General features: G+C 36.0%; 1 protein-coding gene across 1 annotated transcript; it reads left to right on the top strand.

Annotated features, from left to right (window-relative positions):
* Window positions 1–359: 359 nt before the first annotated feature.
* Window positions 360–20,129, top strand: LOC135730451 (occludin). Its single transcript, XM_065248395.2, has 8 exons — window positions 360–633; window positions 5,228–5,995; window positions 8,628–8,789; window positions 16,216–16,367; window positions 16,837–17,052; window positions 17,690–17,861; window positions 18,854–18,895; window positions 18,999–20,129. Exons 2-8 carry the CDS (start codon window positions 5,249–5,251, stop codon window positions 19,098–19,100), a joined length of 1,593 nt encoding a protein of 530 aa, XP_065104467.1. The 5' UTR covers window positions 360–633; window positions 5,228–5,248; the 3' UTR covers window positions 19,101–20,129.
* Window positions 20,130–20,193: the final 64 nt, after the last annotated feature.

The raw sequence follows: 20,193 nt of genomic DNA, 5'->3' as shown, positions 1-20,193 counted from the left end.
TATAATATAATTGGAAACACTAAAATAGACATAGATTTAGGTAAAAAAAAGAAAAGCATGGTAATTCTAGTCAAAACTAAATAAGCTACAAAAATATGATATATTTGTTCTGATATATTACAGATTTGAATAAAAAGTAAAGACCATTTTGTTTATGAAGTTAAAATTTTGCGTGAAAAGAAAAAGTAAGCAACATATTTAACAGTTAAATAAAATTTTAATAAAACCAACGAGCTTATTTTATTTAAATAAATGTGATAAGTATGAACCGCCTACCTGTGGTTTTTTCCAATTGGAATGCGTCTGGGATGGCTAACTACGGACAAGCCACGCCCTCAGATTAGATCTAGTAAATTTTTAGCAGGAAAGGAAGTTTATTTTAGAGAGGCTAGTGCATTTTCACACACATTTCATTGAGCACACCACCAGGACCGAAGAAACCAAATAATCAGACGTCTGATTTAAGGAGACAGATGCTGATGGTGACTATTAGAGAGAAAGACTTTAAACCAACACCTGTTCATTCACCTGCGCTTCTGTCTGGATCATACTGTTGACGTCTGCCCGACCTGAAAACGGAATCTGAAAAAGAAAATCCGGAGAAATAAATATTAAGAAAACGTCGTTGAAAAGGTAGGCTAAATTATACAACTCTTATTTATTTGTTTATTCGTTTGCTTTTTAACCTGATAGAAAATTAGGTTAGTTTATTAGCATATTATTACATATTATTAAATACAAATTTGAATAATTAATTTAAAATGTCAACGTGATTGTTTACAGACTCATGTTACGCCTCTTTCTATGTATGATAAAATTTCATTGTTGGGGTCTCACTTAAAAAAAAATAAAAAAAAAGAGTGAATAAAACTCTTTGTAGATTGCTGTAGTCACGTGCAGCTCTTGTACAAAGAGACTTCATGTAAAATGAACAATAACACGTTGTGTGATCTTTGCTCTTTTACAATGACTGAGTTCGTGTTGAAATGGTTTGCGTCAAAATACTGTATCAGGAGAATGTACTATGATAATAACAGCTTTTTGGTTAAGTAAGTAACCATTGTAATAACGTTGTTATTTACATAGCATTGGTACTCAAAAAGTCATTGTTTTATGTTGGTAAATACGATTGGATTCTCTTGAGTGAACCTGATCCCTACAACTGTATCTCCTGCCCGGTCACTCCCCCTCACTGGAGTGTCCCAGACAGTAAAGCTCTTGTTTTTTCAACCCAAACCTTTTTTTTTTAACCTCAGGCCTTTTAATTACCATGGTAACCATGCACAGGCAGAGTACAGCCTTGACTTTTGCTACAACAAAGAAAAGACATTGGGGGAGGCCAGCTAGGTGAACACATAGTAACTGTCTAACTCAGTGGTTCCCAAACTTTTTCAGCGTGCGGCCCCCCTTGTGTACAGTGCATTCCTTCGCGGCCCCCCAAAGAAAATTTGTGACAAAAAACTTGTCTAAAGCTCAACATTTTAATAAAAAAAACATTAAATTATACAAAAAAAGTAGTGCTTTTGGTTAGTAGCCTTATTTTTTTAGGTTTAATTACACAGAATTCATGATAAATTAATGTATTTCATAAAATGTCATAAAACTGGGGCCCCCTGGCACCATCTTGCGGCCCCCCTGGGGGCCCCGGCCCCCAGTTTGAAAACCACTGGTCTAACTAACAAGTGCCAGGGTCTGTTCTTCTGTCGCTGAGGCTGTACTGTATATTTTCAAAGACAATATAAATCATTATTTTACATTTCAACCCATTAAATAATGCATATTAAAGCATTTTTATAACACAAAGTTGTACAGAGACACATCTTTTATACATCTTTAAGATTGTATCTGCTTATAGCATACAACAAAATATGAACGTTTATGCATTTTGCAGGCACTGCAAATACATTGATTCAAATAGGGTTTTGGTTGTATGTGTGTTTCCTGGGGATCGATCCCATGACCTTTACGTTGCTACATGAACATTGTGGTGTAAATGGTAATATGTGTAAAGCAGTTATTGCTGCATTATATAATAATATGTGACCCTGGACCACAAAACCAATCATAAGGGTACATTTTTTGAAATTGAGATTTATACATCACCTGAAAGCTGAACGAATAAGGTTTGTTAGTATAGGAAAAGTATTCATTCGATTTACTCTTTTTTTTAAGGTAAGTGGTTGCAATCAATTTATTTAAGCTACATTTAAACAAAAGTTTTTTTTCTATTTTTTGTTGTTGTTGTTTTAATGTAGCTTAAATAAATTGATTGCAACCACTTACATTAAAAAGATTTAGTAAATTGAATGAATCATTTTTTTAGTGTATTTGGCCGAGATAAAACTTTAAAAATTGTAACATTTGGAATCTGAGGGTGCAAAAAAATCTAAATATCGGGAAGATCGCCTTTAAAGTTGTCCAGATGAAGTCCTTAGCAACTGCATCTATTCACAAAAATAAAGTTTTGATATATTTACAGTAGGAAATTTACAAGATGTCTTCATGGAACATGATCTTAAGATTGTTTTTGTGGTCCAGGGTCACATATGTTATTTGTGGTAACATGACATAAGTACCAAACATCATAATAGATGTTATCAGCATATTACCTGCAATGAGTGAAAACATTTGTTTGATGCATTTAATTTTTAAACATATCTTGTTTGCTTTGACCCCTTACTTCTCAAACATATGATCCAAAATTAAACAATCACCACATTTGGCAAGAACTACAATCTACTGTATGCATTTCAAAGTCACGGCTGGACAATGAATGAGATTGAGTTGTGCTCCCACGGTTAGGTCTGTAAATAGTGGCTTTGTGTAGACTCTGATCCCTGGTGTCGACGTCTCTACTTTGCTCTCTGTTGTTACCTCACGCTCAAACAGCACAGTTATTTCAGTGGAGCACTTACAAGGCTGGCGGTTTCGGTATAACGTCATTTTGGTTTTTTCCGTTTGTTGCTATCATGGCTAATTTACTGACCTAAAACATTTGAAGGAACAAGTTTGCCTGAGATTTTTTGTTATTTGTACACTGCAAAAATGATTTTCAAGTAAAAAATGTTCTTAGTATTTTTGTCTTGTTTTCAGTAAAATCTAAAAAATTTTAAATTAAGGATGCTTTTTCTTGATGAGCACTAAATTCAAAAAATTTTTTTTTGAAAAAATTGCCCCATTGGCAGATTTTTTTTTTTTGCTTGTTTTATGCACAAAATCACTTAAATGAAATATTTTTTCGTCTAAAAACTAGACCTATTTTCTTGGGTCATTGTGCTCATTAAGAAAAAGCATCTTAATTTAAAAATTTTAAGATATTTTTACTGAAAACAAGACAAAAATACAAATAATTTTTTTCTTAAAAATAATTTTTGCAGTCTACTCAAATTCGGCCTAAAATTTTGAGACTTAGAAATAAATTCTGGGTAGCGGACAAAATTTTTTTTATTTATCATAAATATGTCACAAGTTTACAACTGCGTTTAGGCAGGTCAGTCTACTGAGTTTGTTTCTCATAAACCGTAAATGGGAAAACAGAAAACAACCTTTTCTCCCTCTATACATAATTTGCATAAAATAAACTGAAAATAGATGAAAAAAGAAAATTCAATCTTTTTGCAATGCAGGTAGAGGCAAAAAACCCAAAGGGCTTATTTTAAGCCCCCACCTAATCAACAACATAAAAAATTATAAATGTGTAATTAAACGTACAAAATACAAAAATTAAAAAGAACAAAATTTGTATAAATACCAAAAAAATCTGTGAATGACAATGAATAAAAAATACATAATTGAAATAAAAATATTTTTTCAAACATCTATTAATGGGGACATTTCACAAGACTTTTTTCAGATGTCAAATAAAATATTTGGTGTCCCCAGAGTGCATATGTGAAGTTTTAGCAAAAATGTGCAGTTTTGGGTGTGTCCTTTTAAATGCAAATGAGCTGATCTCTGCAATAAATGGCAGTGCCGTGGTTGGATAGTGCAGATTAAGGGGCGGTATTATCCCCTTCTGACATCACAGGGGGAGCCAAATTTCAATGACCTATTTTTTCACATGCTTGCAGAGAATGGTTTACCAAAAGTTACTAGGTTGATCTTTTTCACATTTTCCAGGTTGATAAAAGCACTGGGGACCAAATTATAGCACTTAAACATGAAAAAGATATGTTACCTTTAAAACATTTGGATTTAGAGCATTTCCTTGACAAATTAGAAAAGTTTTTTCATAATTTAAAAATACACTGCAAAAAATGATTTTCAAGAAAAAAATTCTTAGTATTTTTGTCTTGTTTTCATTAAAAAATATCAAAAAATTCTTAAATTAAGATGCTTTTTCTTGATGAACAAAACGACCCAAGAAAATAAGTCTAGGTTTTAAACAAAAATCATAAAACATGCAAAAAAATCTGCCAATGGGGTAAGCAAATTTTTCTTGAATTTAGTGTTTAAGAAAAAGGTTCAAGATTTTTTGCTTACCCCATTGGCAGATTATTTTGCTTGTTTTATGCACAAAATCACTTAAATTTGATATTTTTGCTATAAAAACTAGATTTATTTTCTTGGGTCGTTCTGCTCATCAAGAAAAAGCATCTTAAAGGCTCTCTGCGAATCTGCGAGACGTTAGTTATTGTTGACGTTTGAAACTGTTTTCAAACAGAGGGAGCGTAGCTAACTCCTCCCCCTCCCCCTCCCTTCCGTGCTTTCATGAACGCGCCCAACCCCCACCCCCAAATCCTTTTTGTCGTTTATTGGCTGGAATACTTTGTTTTGTTTTGTGGTGCTAGGTTTGGCCATGTTGATATTGCCGTTTGTGAAGCCTGAGCTGTCTACAGAGATCGCGTTTTTTTACAGTTTGATCAGCGGACAGGCAGCAAGCAGATAGTGAGGAGATGTTTGCTGTATGTAACAAAAAATGTTTTATGGTCTAAAACGCGTCAATTCGCTTAGAGCGCCTTTAATTTAAGAATTTTTAGATATTTTTACTGAAAACAAGACAAAAATACTAAGAACATTTTTTCTTGAAAATCATTTTTTGCAGTGTAATTTCAGCATCTTAATTTAAGAATTTTTAGATTTTTTTACTGAAAACAAGACAAAAATACCAAGAACATTTTTTCTTGAAAATCATTTTTTGCAGTGTATTGGTCTAAATTTTAGGAAAGATAAAAAATCTAAAGATGACGTATTCATGATTATACAATCATTTGTTTATTTTTTTCAGATTGCCAATCATCTTTAAGAGATGTTTGAGAAACATCCCTACGATAGTCCACCTAGGTACAGCCCACCTACCAATGGCTTTGGACCACCGGGGAGCTTCCAAGACCCACGGAGTGAATTCGATCCCTACCCTCCACCTCCAGGATCTTACTATTTGGGCGAGGAGGTGCCGCAAAATTTCTACAAGTGGTTCTCCCCTCCGGGAATTGTGAAGATTATGGTAGGGACGGTTATAATCCTCTGCCTAGGAATCTTCGCTTGCGTGGCTTCTACTCTAGTTTGGGACATGCAGTATGGATACGGCAGTTATGGAGGTTCCTACGGTTCCGGATATCCTGGATATGGGTACGGAAGCGGGTATGGATACGGAAGTAATTATGGATACGGAAGTGGCTATGGAAGCTATTACAATTCTTACCCAACTCCCTACTCGGCAAAAACCAGCATGATCGCTATCGCCGCCATAAACTTTATCATCTGTTTGGGGTTCTTTGTAGCCTGCTTCTCCAAATCGAGCACCTTCCGTAGTAGAAAATTCTACCTGGTGTTGCTTGTCGTTAGTGCTATAATGGCAGTAATTCAGGGAATAATAAACATTGTGTACATTGTAGGAGTCAACCCTATGGCCCAAAGCTCCTCTAGCATGTACTACAACCCTATGATCATGATGTGTCAGAATCTCTACGGCAGCAGTGTGAGTGGAATGGGTGCAGGTTTTCCTGCCTATAACCAGTACTTGTATCACTACTGTTACGTGGACCCTCAGGAGGTATGTATAAAAGTTACAGGACCTTTGAATGTTTTTGGTGTTCAACAGACAGGAAACACTTATACTTTTGTAACACAGTCTCACCCCATTTCGTCAATATTTGACGACACTTGACCATTCGTCAATATGTGACGCGGAGGGTATACCTTTCGCGTCATTTTTTGACGAACTGGGGACTTCAATACTATTACGTCCGTTGCATTCTCTTCTTCTATTTTCTTACCAATTTCGCGTCGGTTTAGGGTTAGATTACGCAAAATTAAACCGTGTACGCGAAATTAAACAGTGTACGCAAAATTAAACAGTTGTCACCTGGCGTTGGGGTTAGAAACAGTTGTCACCTGGCGTTGGGGTTAGAGTTAGGTTTGGGTAGGGATGTCATTATGTAAATCTAACCCTAAACCGACGCGAAATTGGTAAGAAAATAGGAGAAGAGAATGCAACGGACGTAATAGTATTGAAGTCCCCAGTTCGTCAAAAAATGACGCTAAAGGTATACCCTCCGCGTCACATATTGACGAATGGTCAAGTGTCGTCAAATATTGACGAAATGGGGTGAGACTGGGTTGACTTTTAAGAGTAAAGATGCTACACAATACCACAGAATAACAATTTTTGGTTATATGGTTCAATAAAGAACCTTTAACATCCAATAACTATTTTATACTATATTTTGTAAAACAGAAATGTTTTTTGGATGTTAAAGTCCCCATGAAATCAAAACTGAAAGTTCGTATTTTTAATAGAATATTGCAGTGTTTATTATAAACATTTATCTGTGTAAGTCATCATTTTTTTTTAATTCATGTGCCAAAATCTGAAAATGTACATCCACTCTCTTGTGACGTCAGCTTGGGTGGGAGCATCTGTTAACTCCGCCCCCTCCAACTGTCAGTCTGCTAGGAGTTTAATTTCTAAATGAAATGCCTACTTTCTATATCCAATCAATTCAAAGTGGAAAACACAAGCCATGCCCGCTATTATCCTTGTGAGATATTTCGTTTCACTCGGAAATACGTCACAACACGCAAGTAAAGTCGATTGCGACCTCTGATTCACATAGTCTTTAAAGTCTCCATGAGTCTCCTATAGTCACGTAAATTTGTGAGTTTTTCCGTGACACTGACACGGTTTTCCGCCTTTTTGCATGAACATGTCACGCATTTCTGTTTACGTGTCATTGTCACGTATTTGTTACTCAACTGTTTTGTCCTATTTTCTGTTACCATTGTCGCTTCGGTTTAGGGTTAGATTTACATAAAATTACATCCTTACCCAAACCCAACTCTAACCCTAATGCCAGGTGACAATGGTTTAAAAATCATAAAATATAAAAAAATCATGAAAAAATGTATAAACCCATACTTAACTCTTTCCCCGCCAGCGTTTTTAAAAACAAGTTGCCAGCCAGCACCAGCATTTTTCATGATTTTCACAAATGTTTAATGCCTTCCAGAAAATTTTCTTCTTTAAATATATAAACAAACAATATATCAGATGAAAGAACAGACCCTCTGCTTTCAAAAAAAAAAAAAAAATGTTTCATCCTACCTTCATCCTACCTCTTGTAATCACCCCTCAAACATGAGTAGGTTTCTTCAAAAACACACAATTTTGAGCAAAAAGCTGAGATAATTCCATTTTTGCGAAGGACTTTTGATAGAGATCAGATGCAGAGCGATCTTTAAAACATACACGGAGTTCTTTCTCTTTCACGTGAGGCGCTACTTCCGGGTTATATAAGTTGTGGAAGTGGTGGATCCTGGTGGATAATAGCAGTATTGCGGAAAGACGAAAAATCTTGATTTTTGGCGGGGAAGCGTTTTCTCTTAATTGACGAGATATCTCGTCAATGGCGGTGAAAGAGTTAAAGTGACATCCTAATGCAAACACCAAATCTAAACTTAAACCGAAGCGTGACTATAGGTACATAATTTCCTGGTAAAGGGATTTGTCCATTTAGAACTGATTGGATCATTTGAAGTTGGGTCATGTTGTTATTTGCTAATTCGCTGCAATCTTTTCCTGGACCCCGCCCACCTGCCATACTATATGACTGGAAGTACAGAGAGATCGTTTCAAAGAGGGGATGAGATTTGTGTTTTTGATTTAGGATTATGAGGGCACATTAATTTAAAAAAATAATGAATCTCACAGATAAGTCATTTGTAAAAAAAAACACAATATTCCAAAACAAATGACAATTTTTCATTTAAATTTCATTGCAACTTTAAATGTTTTTTATGGAAACATATGCCCAAAATGGTTCTTCTATGAATAATCCCACTATTTTAGCTAAAGTATATCCAATATAATAAATTTTTAAAGAACCACTTATCTATTAAGGGATAAGGGACTGGAGATGTAAAGGATGTGACACACTGTAATAAATTACTCATCAATAAATCACAGTTTGCACAGAGCAATTTTTTCCATCCATAATTGTTATAATATCTTATTGCATTTCCACAAAAAAATACAAACTATGTTTTTAAAAGTGATGTTCATCCAAACTGCCGACAAGATCATCTGTGCTTATCTGTGTCTGAAAGGCTCTGCATTAAAGTGTCCCAAAATATAAACTTTAGTCTGCTGCAGTCTATAACTCAAAGTTAATGTTTTTATTTTTCAGGCAGTTGCAATGGTTTGTGGTTTCGTGGTTGTGTTTGCGCTGGCTGTGGCTGCTTTCTTCGCCTATAAGACCAGAAGTAAAATCTGGCACTATGGAAAACCAAACATCCACTGGGATAAACCGCTGATAGCAGGAACTGAAGGAAGAGACGTTGAGGATTGGGTGAGTTTACACATTAGCACCTAGTCACCTATTTTTGAGACAAATTACACATGAATAAAATACACAGAGGAAGCAACACACATTGACACACCCGGGTGAAAGGGCAGCCACAATAAAGTGCTGTTTACAAGTTTAAAGGTCATTGTTAAACTTATTTCAGCGTGCATTGTTTAAGTGACAATGTTACCGTGTCCAGGTATTAAAATAGCAAGTTTATTCATTAATTTAAATTTCATTAATGAATTTTTAAGACAATTTTAAACAGGCGGTAAGTGGGTTGTTTTTTTTCTTGTTTCAATGTGTTGCTTTGAAGTCATAATGTTCTCAGGAGATAATTTAGTCACATGGTTGGATGTATTGCTGATATGCTCTGTTAACGTCCAGCCCAGTTTCACTTTGACTGATCATTAACCAGACTGAGAGAGTAAAACTTTTTTAAAGCCCACATGTTTAGTAAGCATAGTTGAATTTATTTCAACACTCTTAAAGGTGAACATGCAATTGTCCACATTTCTGATGGCATAACCTTCTGTAATCAAAGGAATTAAGTCATAAATACACTCTCAGAAAGTAAAGAAGGTACAAAAGTTGTCACTGGGGCGGTACCTCTTCGAAAAGTACACTTTTGTACCTAAAATGGGCATATTGGCACTCAGAGGTTTATGTTGGTACCTTCATTAAAGGGGATATGTCACAAGTCTTTTTTTAAGATACATAAATATTCGGTGTCCTTATAGTACATTTGTGAAGTTTTAGCTCATAATACCATATAGACAAAAATTTCCAGTTTTTGGGTGTGTCCTTTTAAATGCGAATGAGATTATAAAATGCAGACACTATACGCCATAATTGTGGTTTGAATTGCAACTTATTTGTGCTTACAATTATTTTCTCTCCGTAGTGAAGTGCTGCGCTGTGGTATTTTGCCAGAACACACGATATGCAAAAGGCTCTTTTGCAAGGGAACGCAAAACTTTTCTCGGGGGAACGCAAAACCTTTGCGTGAGAACACAAAAAGTTTCTAGGGGGGACGCAAAAATGTTTCTCAGGTGAACGCAAAAGTATTGCGAGAGAACGCAAAATGTTTCACGGGGAACGCAAAAGCTGTTCATTTTTTTTTCCTCTCATCCCAAATATTGTCCACCACCATGTAGGGCTCCGTACTCAATGGCAATGCTGTGGTTGGAGAGTATAGATTAAGGGGCGAGATTATTATAATAAGATCCCCTTCTGATATCAAAAGGGGAGCCAAGTTTCAATAACCCTTTTTTTTTCGTATACTTGCAGAGAATGGTTTACCAAAACTAATTTACTGGGTTGATCGTTTATCACATTTTCTAGGTTGATAGAAGCACTGAGGACCTTAAACATAAGCACTTAAACATGGAAAAAGTACCCTTTAAGAGATATATACTGGTACCTCAAAGGGTAATATCTGTACCAAAATGTTATATATTAGGACTTTTTTTAAAGGTACCATCCCAGTGACAACATTTTTACCATTTTTTTTCTGAGAGAGTGCAGTTATACATTCAGTGGCGGAGCTAGACTTTTAAAACAGGGGTGGCAAAGGGGTGGCTAGGTATTATTTTGGGGGGTCAATATACAAAGTGTTCAAGTACACTGTATATAGATTAAATTAAAGTTGTTTATTTTCCAAAATGTACACAATTATATATGTATTAAGTATACAGCAAAAATAGAACAACTGGGGTCTGTTTGGACCTGATCTGCACCTGACTTTTGCTTCTTTAGAAAGAAGTTGGTAATATCGTCCCTATAGTTACACACCTCATGAAGAAACCAACATTTTGAACAATTTACTTGTTATTGTTTACCATAAGTACACCGTTACTAATAATACAAATATTAAAATAATACACTACGACAAAATCTGAGTATATTGAGGTCTAGCCTATTTGACAACATCTAGACATGTTATGTTAAGGGAGGAGGGAACTAGTTTCCGTTAACTTTAATGTACTTATGTAAATAGACTTCTGTCCCTCACATTAAGCTATGGAATGGCTTCAGATGACTCTCTCAGACCCTCTCAGACCCAAGTCACCCAAACTGACGTTTAAAAAGCGTGAGGCGCCGAAAAGCGCGCTGTTTACAACCCTGTTCTATATCCACGGTCGTTTTATTAAGTTCAATATGCTGCATTACACGTGACAATATGAATAAGCCTACCCGATTGTTGCTGAACATTTGCTAACGACAAGTTTTTTATTGTTTTAAGCATCTTCACGCAGGCGTGACAGTATTAGTCAGTTTCACAAGACTAGTAATGCTCATAGAAGTATTAATGCTAAGCACTACAGTGCAATGTCTTCCTTACTTCCCGTTAAAACAGTACTTCGTTTAATTTAATACCAATAAAAGCCGTACATACCAGCAAAACGCTCTTCATCGATCATGTGCGTGTTGGCGCGTTATGTTTTGGAGTACGAAGGAGCTGCGTGTCAGCTAAGCTTAACCAATAGGCTTGTTCGACGTCATGCGGCGCCGCGAGAATAGACAGCTGCTTTACGTCAAAGTACCGTGAGAGTGATTCGCGAAATCAAACGGAGGAGTTTGCTTTTAAATCGCTCTCGCGGAACTTTGACATCATCCGGCAGTCGGTTCTTGCGGCGCCGCATGAAGTCGAACAAGCGTAATGAAAAGATAGCATAACTTTAACAAATAGCCCTCTGGCTCCGCCACTGTATACATTACAGGTACATTTTAAGGGACACTCAACTTTTTTTGAAAATATGCTCATATTCCAGCTCCGAAAAAGATATACCATATTTTCTGGACTTTAAGTTGCACTTTTTTCATATTTTGGCGGGTCCTGGAGGCTGGAACTTATAGTCAGGTGCGACTTATATGTCAAAATTATGAACCAAGAGAAACCATTACCATTTACAGCCGTGAGAGTTCGCTCTATGCTGCTCCTGTATTTATGTAATTCAATGGATTCAGTGATGTGGAATGACTTCAGGACCTTTTTGAACTAGATTTGGATTTTTGTGTTAATTAAGCCTATTCAGCCTCCCAGGTATGTCCTGTATGCTATTGTGTATCGTGTAAATAACTGTTTATGTTACTTTAATATCTATGGACTCCTATTTAGCCTGCTGTTCTGTGCTATTGTTTAGTTGAATAACTTGCCTTTCCAGATTATATGTCTGTTCTTCAGCTTGAATTTTGTGAAATCATTTTCTAAAAACTTGACGTTTAGTCCACTGCGACATATATATGTTTTTTCCTCTTCAAAACAAATTTTTGACTGATGCGACTTATACACTGGAGTGACGAAAATACTGTATTTTGACCTTAAACCCTGACTTAAAACCAGCTTAACCTCGATCAAAGTTTTCTGTGGATGTATTGGAGGGTCATTGCCTCGTCCCATATTTGTTTAATCAGTCTGTAGATCAGTGGTATCAGTTTACTTACGCTACATAATGTTATGTTTTTGTGATATACAGTACAGCATGTTTGTGTATCATGTTCTGTCATGAGTCACGTTGTGTGCGTCACACTGATTTTATAGCTCTGAATTACGTATTGTGAGTCTGTATTTCAAACACACACACACACACACAGATTTGTTTCTTTATCTGTGACCAAAATCCAGGCTAAAGTCTCAAAATCTCATTTTGAGATTGGGAACACAAAATGATTTCATTTTGATTCCAATCTTTGACATGATGTTCCTCAGTCCATATTAAATATATCAAGGTTATATTTACACAGAATGTGAAATGAGAAAACAGTAAATCACAAAAAAGACTTTAAAAAAAGATAAAACTGATATTTAAAGTAACACATGAGCAATAAGATTTTCCTTTGGGTCTACGGGTTATTTGTCTGTACAAGGTCAGTTAATATACTCCTAACCTGCAGTAGAGGCTCAGTGGGGTGCATATGATTTTGGATTATGTCCATCGAAAACATAATTACTACCATCATGAGACTGGCATTTCTTACTCTCTGCCCAGGTGGTTTCAGTACATTTAGGAGATTTGACAGCATTCCACACTCTCCCTTTGAATCCTTGGGACTTTCTTTCTCTCTCTCTCTCTCGCTCACTTTTTCTCTCTTTTACTTCTCTGTCTCACTTCACTTCATATTTTCAAGTGCAAAAGCAAATTGTGATCACGCGACAACCTCTTTACTATGTTCTTGAGCCTTCTTTCCCTGCTTATATAGCGTGATCACGGATCCGCAGCAGCACTGGCTCATGCCGGGAATGCATTGTTGAAATTCCTTGATGATTTGAGCTCTTCTGCACGGTGGCTTTTTCCTTTTTTCCCAGCTGCAGGAAAATGCTTCTCCACCCTCTTTCCTGCTGCTTCCCGGTGTAAACGTACACACACAGAAGAAACAAACAATCTCTGGAACACACACACACCTGCTTTCATTGTTTTATCTGTGTTTTGTTTTACTGTAAACCCACACAGCCACTTCTTTCATCTTTTACAGTAACATTTTCAACTCGTTCTTAAAGGGACAGTTCACCCCAGTCTGATATTTGCTGGGAAAGTGTACTCATGTTATAGCTCAGTGGAAGAGCACGGTGTTAGGTCAGGGGTTCCCAACACACATACTGATGAAAATGCATACCTTAAGTCGCTTTGGACGAAAGCATCTGCCAAATACATAAATGTTGGCCTATGTATTATGTTTACTGACCTTCATCATGTCATTCCAAGTCTGTGTGTTTTTTACTGTGAAATAGAAAAGGAGAAATTTTAAGGAATTTTTCCTTATAATGGAAGTGAATGGGGTAAATTATTATCATGAGTGAGTAAATAATGACAGAAGTTCATTTTAAAAATGTGTGTTATGCATACTATAGTCTAGGTCACAGTGTATGGTGGTCAATAAACTCTTGCATGCTGAGAACATCCTCTGAAATGAAAACTTAACAGGAAGAGCAAGGAATTGTAAATGCTTTATTCCCTCTGGACTTTCCTGTACGACATGAGGAAAAGCAAGTCTAAACAATGGATTTAACATGGTTTCTGTGTTTGTATGATGTCCTGAACAGAATACAGTTTTTACAGATATATTTGTGCTTATGAAAGATTTTATAAACTGTGTTAATGTAGTTGTTTTTTTTTTAATGTAGGTGCAATTGTTTTTAAACACATTATAAATGTTAGAAATTTATTTGTGAATCACATTACAAAGACTGTGAACTATGTAGTACTGAATAGACCCTTTTACTGTTTGTACACAATGATGACGTGGCAGCGTATGCGCGCGCATTTAGGCAACGGAAGTATCGTAAGAATCAACAGTGAAGCAACACAAACAGTAAGTTATTTTTAAAAAATTGACTTTATCAACATTTTCAACACAGCTACCAGATCCGTGTACTATAGTGGAGTGGATAAAAGACGTTAGCAGATGGCCAAAAATAAAGTTGCCAGATACATATATACGTATATTAGTATATTATATTAGTGCAACCAAACGCAACAACGGGACATTTTGATGTTGAGAAACCGTTTTAATAAACTTTCTGAGTTGCTACCACGTTAGAACCAATGGGGAATAACACCACTTCTGTTGCCCAAATGCGCGCGCAGGCTATTTGATCACGTGAGCTGTAAAAGGGTCTATTGTGGAGTTTTTCCACATTTCTGCGTTAAGGATATTTAATTGGGCGGGGCTAAAACGGTGGCTCCATGACGCACTAAAGCCACTGTGCATCCATTCAAGTTGTAGAATTCTGGCTAGATGGGATACAGCTACGGCCAAATCTTGCAAGAGTTTGGTTTTAGGATTAGGTCTGGGGGTACTAGGATGAAAACAGTGGTTCTGGCTAAGTGGAATACAGCTACAAAAAGTTGGGGTTAGGTTTGGGTTAGGATTAAGACCAGGCCCGGCGCCAGGATGGCATAACTGGGGGGCACTTTAATGTCTTGGGGGGGCTTCACACGATACCTTATTGTGACTGTTTTCTGCTCCTTTTCAATCATTTTTACGGCTACCGATATTATTGCCTGTATTATCCATAAACACATTTGACTTTCACTATTAAATCGCCTAACAATCTTAATAAGCCTAATAATCATGATTTAACTCTGCTACCTCTTACCTAATTTTAGGCGAATTATTAAAAACGGTGCAGTGGAATTCAGCGACACAGGTGGCGTTTCCTTATTGATCATTCAGCCTGCGATGTTTTCAACATTCATTCCTTAAATGCATATCACACAAGCTAACATTGATTAATCGTATACAAAATATTATGCATTTGCATAACATATGTGTGTGTACTGTGTGTAATTATTATTATGTATATATAAATACACACAAATACATGTATAAATTAAAAAAAACATTTATTATATAATTTTTATTTATTTAATTATTATTTTATTTATATAATATAAAATATATAAATAAATAATTATTATATATTTAAACATAATTGTTTCTTAAATATATACATGAATGTGTGTGTATTTAAATACATAATAATTACAAACAGTACACACACACAAACTTTTATTTTGTAAACAATTAATCGCAATTAATCGTTTGACAGCCCTACTGATTTATACACAGAGGTCGCGTTGAGGACGATAGTGACATTACTTGCTCGTGTGAGTAGCATTTAAGAAACAAATGTTTAAAACTTTCCAGGCTGAAACATCAAGGAAACGCCACCTAGGTCACTGAATTGTACTGCGCCTTCATGTAGGCTAGCTCGTTTTTAATTGCGTGCCGAAGCCATTTGCCTGAAATTGGATAGTTGCTGTCATTGGATAAATTCAGTCATACACGTTATTAACGCAATCGTTATTTCAAAGTATATGTCTTATTTTAGCTCTCCAGTTTAATTTATGTCTGATGGGGGGCACCGGGCCTGATTAGGATAAAAACAACGCTCATCCGGCAAGATGGCCGTAGCTGTATCCCTTCTAGCCACAATCAAGTTAGCTGTATTTAAAAGTGACAAACGCAGCTTCCTATGAGTGGGCGCGGTTTCAGCACTGACAGCCGACGCGCCCCCAGCGTTTCAGTAAAATTACTTTATTTACTTGCCATTTTGTTGTCATTCAAATTAGGCTGGTGTGACAAACTGAGAATACATTTAATATCTGACTTTACACATGACTGTAAAGGGCTAGATGTCGAAATGTTTTTAATGTTGAATATAATGACTTGCAATTGCAAATTAAGATACAGTAAAAGACTCGACCATTTCAAACGCATTAAAAAATATATATTTCTGGTTAATAAAGAAAAATTCTGTTTATATTCTGTTGATAACTGTAATACTGAAAAACACTGAGACAATTTTATCTGTCATTATGCAATGTCAATGTAAATCGTTGCTTCCTGATGTTAAGCACATTGAAACTATCACGTTTTATCTCTCAGTTTGGAGACTGTGTACTAAACACTATGTTCTCATTAGGTCAACCATGTACAGGATGGACAGAGCATGCACGAGCCATCTGTGGTCTTTTCAGAAAAAATGACTCCTGTTCTGGTATCGGCCCCCAGCGTGGGCTCCATTCCTCACAAGACTGCCAGTGTCTTCAGCTCTGAGACCCATAATATCAACAGGTGAATGAATGATCTCAAATGTTAAGGCTGGGTTTCACATAAACAGACAATGTTGTTTGTTCCCTTTTCTTTCCTGCTGAGGAAATGCAGGGGTTAATTTTATTCCCTAAGTCATTTGGAATGGCATTCCTGTTAGCTGTATTGTTACTCAATACTTCTGTTTATTTCACCTGCGACCTTGCCTTAGGTGAAGTTTAATCGGCTGTACTGTTGTGTTTTCAGTAGTTATTTGTCTGGCCCATTAATCTGGCTAATGTTCTGGGCTGTTGGTTTTACTTAGTCTGGCAAGATTACAACAGATATGACTTATCTTAGCCAGAAATCATATTAGCTGCATTCTGCGCGCTCTGTCTTTCTCTCTCCTTTAAAAGCAACCAACTTTATGTTTACTGATGTTAAAGTGTCATTGAATAGTTTGTAATATGTATAAGACGTTTATTAATTTCCTAAACATTTTTTGCATTAACAGTTATTCTGAGCGTACTTTCAGTCGTCCATCTAATTCTACATCCCCGTATGGAGATATGAGCTCCAGCCCCTCGGATCAGACAGACACCATCCGCAAACCATCTGCCAACAGAGGCAAAAGACGCCGCAAGAACCCTGAGCTGGATGAATCCCAATATGAAACCGAGTACACGACAGGGGGAGAAAATAATGATTTTGATGAGGATCTATGGATTCGGTAAGGACGTGTGTTGCTGTGTGGTGATTAAAGGCGGGGTGCATGATTTTTGAGTACCACAACACACTTGTAGCCAATCAGCAGTAAGGGGCGTGTCTACTAACCAACATCATTGCCTGGGTTGCGTATGTGTGGGGTGCGTCTATCAAAAGAAGGTCCAGATTCTATTGGGGTTTCAAATATCAATCTTGGCTTTCAGAGATTATGCACCCCGCCTTTAAAGCAGTTTTACATACAGTACTATACACTTCATGATCAAATGTGTGGACACAATCCCACCCATATGTAATGTTATTGTCTATTTTTAGTAGGGATGTACCAATCCAATAATCTGGATCGGCTGAAACGGATATCGTACTAACAGGACCCGTGGTTGTTACTGACAAGCTATTAAAAGGACACAGTATTATAAAAGCACCATAAACGTTTTTATGCACTATGTAAGAAGGGACAAGAAATGGAAAAGTGGTATCGGTGCATCCCTAATGTTTAGTTTAAAGGTTTAAAGTAAAAGTTTGTAGGTGGGTTTTGGTGGAGATGAATTTGAATAGAAATGCCTTATCCGCATTAAATCAGCATCATCCATATGGCTTTGCACATTTGTATTAACTTTCTTTCTGTTTTCAATTCCATTTAGCTTGTATCCTAAGATTACTTCCGATGTCCAGCGACATGAATATAAGAAAGAGTTTGACTCTGATCTCAGGACCTACAAGGAACTGTGTGCTGAAATGGACGACATCAATGATCAAATAAACAAACTCAGCAGAGAGCTGGACACACTGGATGAGGGCACTTCAAAGTATCAGGTTAGTGTTTAAAATGGTAAAGTAAATAATTTTTAACCTAAATTCATTTAAAGTCCCCCTTTAGTGAAAAATTGTATCCCTTAAAACTCATCAAAACTATATGTAGTTTTTCCTGTGATAATAATTTTGTCATACTTTAAAGGATTACTCCACTTTCATAAAAAATGTAGATTATTTACTCACCTCCATGTCATCCAAGATGTTTATGTCTTTCTTTGTTCAGTCGATAAGAAATTAAGTTTTTTGAGGAAAACATTCCAAGATTTTTCTCTATATAGTGGACTTTAGTGGGCCTCCATAGTTAGGATTTTCAATGCAGTTTTAATGCAGCTTCAAAGAACTCTAAACGATCCCAACCATGTCAGTTTCACCAAAAAAAGTACTTTTAAACCACAGCTTCTCATCTTGCAATAGCCATGTGACTCACCTGGGGACATGGCTGCGCTTGAGTGAATTAAAGCAACATTTTTCAACTTTTTGCTAAGATATATTTGACTCTTTGCTACGACAATGCAGGGATTATGAAATCATTTTGCGTGCAAAAATCTGCAATTTATGCAGTGAAAGTGTGGCGTATTTGAAAGAATTCGGTCCCCGCATAAATATGCGTACTTTGGCTGATTATGCATTAAATCATGCGATCACATTATCACGTTTTTCTGGAGGGACTGATATAAACAACAATAAAAACTTGATTTTCACAACAGGGGGACTTTAAATTCTTCAAGTTTTTTTGAATGTTATGTAGCTAACTCGATAAAGCACTGTGTTTGCACAAGGGTCATGGGTTTGATACCAATAAAATGTTTTTCCCTTTAAAACACTGTATGTTGCTTTAGATAAAAGCGAATAATTTCATGTAAGCCTAGACACAATATAAATAACTTAAACTTGTTAAACTAAATTTTGAACAATTTTCTTTTTACTATTGTCATTATCCCTGAATCAAATCCTGATCTGTGTGGTCTTCCTTTGTTTTTCTCATATTAAAGGCTGTAGCAGAGGAATACAATCGTCTTAAAGACCTAAAACGGGTGAGTTATAATGCTAAACATGCATATTAAGGGTTAAAACCAATAGATGCTTTCTTATTCGATGCTAATATGAAGCTTTCTTTTCACTCTTCATTCTGTTTAGATACCGGATTATCAAAACAAGAAGCTCCAGTGTCGCAAACTACGTCACAAGCTTTTCCATATTAAGCGGATGGTTAAGAGCTATGACCGTGATCACGCATAATGAGCTCCATTACACCAATCAACACTCCTGCATTAAACTGAGCACGGGCGGCCATGACGAAACCTGCAAGCGTGTGACCAAAGTTGCCCGAATCGTAAACTGCACCTGGTGCTTATGATTAACTTTAACCCTGAAGATGGTTGCCTTGAAAGCATGATGCAGGGATTGCATTCAGCCTTCATTTCACATGCACTGAACAGGGAAGTTATTCCGTTACTTGGAATTTGTTTTCCTCACAGTCAGTGCATTCATACTGTATAGTTTTGTAAAATGCAATGAAGCATTAAAATAATGTTTTAATGTTGCTTGTGTTTAATATGGGTGTGAATGCTAGTATCAAGGTCAGCTGATTGCAGTGGTGCATTTGTTCATTGGAGGAAATGTACTTTGGACAATCTTCTCTGACCGAGTAATTCTACCTGCTATAACATCTATGCAATTATTTTCCTTGTGTAAGGTGTATTTGTGTTATTATGTGTTTTGTGATAAATGTCAAGGTGTAATTGCAGAGGCCCTGCTTGTTTTTTAGGGCCAGAACAGAGGTTATTTTTAAACATGCACACCTGTACAAAAGTTTACAAATTATTTTCTGTTTTCATTTCTGGTTGTCTCAGTGAAATAAAACTGGAAATTTCATTTTCAGTAGTATTTTGAAATTAATTAAGTCAGTAATGCAAATATCTTAAATTTATTAAAATATTTAAGAAATATTGTGTAGTTGTATATTTTTGTCTCAATTAATTTGATTTTTCAGACACACTAATTGGAAAAGTAATCATTGCTTTCATCTGAACTAATCAACTGCCTATAAAAGATCAAATATATTTCTTTAATATGTTTGCTTATTAATGTTGTTTTGGACAACAAATAAGTCTTCTTTTTAGTCATGTTTTTGTACGAAAGCTAAAAACATTTTTAAGTGATTTTAAATCTTTAAATTATGTAAAGGTATTTGTTTTTGAGCTGTTAATGAGATTATGATTTTTCCCTTCATTTTTATAACAGCATATGTGTTCATCTGTACATATTTGTTGTCCTTTATATTTTCAAATAAAGTTTTGTATTTTAAGCCTTTTGATCTGTTTTTAAAGGT

The sequence above is a fragment of the Paramisgurnus dabryanus genome, chromosome 11 (genome assembly GCF_030506205.2).
Source record: "Paramisgurnus dabryanus chromosome 11, PD_genome_1.1, whole genome shotgun sequence".
Lineage (NCBI taxonomy): Eukaryota > Metazoa > Chordata > Actinopteri > Cypriniformes > Cobitidae > Paramisgurnus > Paramisgurnus dabryanus.
The sequence above is the reverse complement of the archived record's forward strand: the minus strand, read 5'-3'. Positions and strand labels throughout refer to the sequence as shown.